The following is a 1,893-nucleotide window of genomic DNA, read 5'->3' on the forward strand; positions in this document are numbered from 1 at the left end:
CTACCTGTTAGATATCCACCTAGGTGGAAGTCACTATCCTAGTCCCTTTAAAACCTTGAAAACAAACAACAAAAACATTGTACTTAGCTTTTAATACTGCATGCTATAAAATAAAACTAGAAGTAGAAAACAAATCAACCATTTGTGAAAGTACAATTAAGAGCAAAACTCGCATCTCTACTTGGATATAAACCCAACTCCAAACAAATTAACTCCATGTGAATCGATCCTGACCTTGTTGGGTAAAACTGCATCGACCGTCCTTGCTACTCAATAGTAGTGCAGGTTTGGACCCGATCAGGAGCATATGAAGCAAATGTTTCTCTAACTGCACAAACATGGCAGGTGGCACCAGAATCAATCCGCCACTCCTTAGGATTTCCCACTAAGTTGCATTCAGATAACATAGCGCACAAGTCATCAATATCATCATTTGGTTGAACCATATTTGCTTGACCCTTTTTCTTCTCTTTCTTTAGAGCACGACATTTTGTAGCTTTGTGTCCAACCTTTCCACAATTGTGGCAGTTTTCCTTGAATTTCTTCTTGCTAGGATAGTTGTTTGGTCCAGAATACTTCTTCCTCTTCTTCGAATTAGTTGGAGCAGTTTCAATAATATTTTCTCTCATAATTGTTGAGTTCCCACGTGTCTTATTTTCTGCAGCTTTATTGTCCTCTTCGATCCTCAATCGAACAATGAAATCTTCGAGTTTCATCTCCTTGCGTTTGTGTTTCAAGTAGTTTTTAAAGTCCCTCCATAAAGAAGGCAACTTCTGAATCATTGTTGTAACTTGAAATGCCTCATTGATGACCAAACCTTCAACAAAAAATTCATAATTAGTAACAGAATTGATACTTTCAACAAAAGCATTAATTCGGATTATACCTTCTGCAAAGAGATCATGAATGATAACTTGTAGCTCTTGAACTTGGTTAATGACAGGCTTATTGTCTACCATCTTATAGTCCAAAAACTTGGCTGCAACGAATTTCTTCAAACCGACATCCTCGATTTTATACTTATTTTCCAATGCCCCCCATAGTTCTTTCGAAGTTTTCACATTACTATAGACATTATAAAGATCATCCTCCAGTCCGCTAAGGATGTAATTCTTGTATAGGAAATCTGAGTGCTTCCATGCTTCAGTCACCATAAAACGTTCATTCTCAGGAGTTGATTCCGGCAGAACTGGAACGTCCTCTTTGATGACTTCTGAAGACTCAAAGTAGACAAATAGAAGAACATCTTTTGTTGCCACCATTTGAAGTCAATCCCGAAAAAGTTTCCGGGCTTTTCCGCCGGAGCCGCTGGTGGCACGGAACGACTGGAAGAAGCAACATTGCTCGTAGAGCCAACTACAGGAGTTCTTGTTTCTATCATTTTTGTTAATCACAAAACATAAACAAAATTAACTAACGGTGAAGTATTTAAAATCTTCAAACCGAATAACTTTAATAGAAACAGATTAAATACATAGGTGAGGATTTTATTTCTTCAAACCAAACACAAAAGGAGTAAAAAGGCTGAAGATTTTTGTCTCCAAACCGAGAGTAGAAATCACTAGGATTTAATCTCCCACAAATAGAATATAAGAAGAATACAGAAAAATAAAATAAGCTCATCTGTATTTGAAAATATATTCAAAACAAATAGCAATGGAAGCAATCAGAAATGTAGAAGAACAGAAAATGAATCCGAGCCCACTGAATTCACAGTGTTTCCTTAAGGAACTTTATCCCCTCCTAGTACTCGAGGTTTAGGATTATTTTCTCTCAGGATAGAACGGATAACCTCACTAGTGTAGCGGTACTTCAAACCACAGTGATCGATGAAATCAAAGAACAGTAGTAAATCACACTTACTGCTTTCTTTTCTGTTAAAATAATGCAGAG

The 1,893-nt window shown here is 36.9% G+C and overlaps 1 protein-coding gene across 1 annotated transcript; it reads right to left on the reverse strand.

The window, feature by feature from the left end:
• Positions 1-266: 266 nt before the first annotated feature.
• LOC138869459 (uncharacterized) lies at positions 267-1,262 on the reverse strand. Its single transcript, XM_070147078.1, has one exon. It carries the CDS (start codon positions 1,260-1,262, stop codon positions 267-269), a length of 996 nt encoding a protein of 331 aa, XP_070003179.1.
• Between the last annotated feature and the right edge of the window lie 631 nt (positions 1,263-1,893).

Source organism: Nicotiana sylvestris, chromosome 5 (genome assembly GCF_000393655.2).
Source record: "Nicotiana sylvestris chromosome 5, ASM39365v2, whole genome shotgun sequence".
NCBI lineage: Eukaryota > Viridiplantae > Streptophyta > Magnoliopsida > Solanales > Solanaceae > Nicotiana > Nicotiana sylvestris.

Bases quoted from the DNA above. Each gene is read 5' to 3' on its own strand.
- LOC138869459 (XM_070147078.1), bottom strand. From the start codon at position 1,262: ATGGTGGCAACAAAAGATGTTCTTCTATTTGTCTACTTTGAGTCTTCA.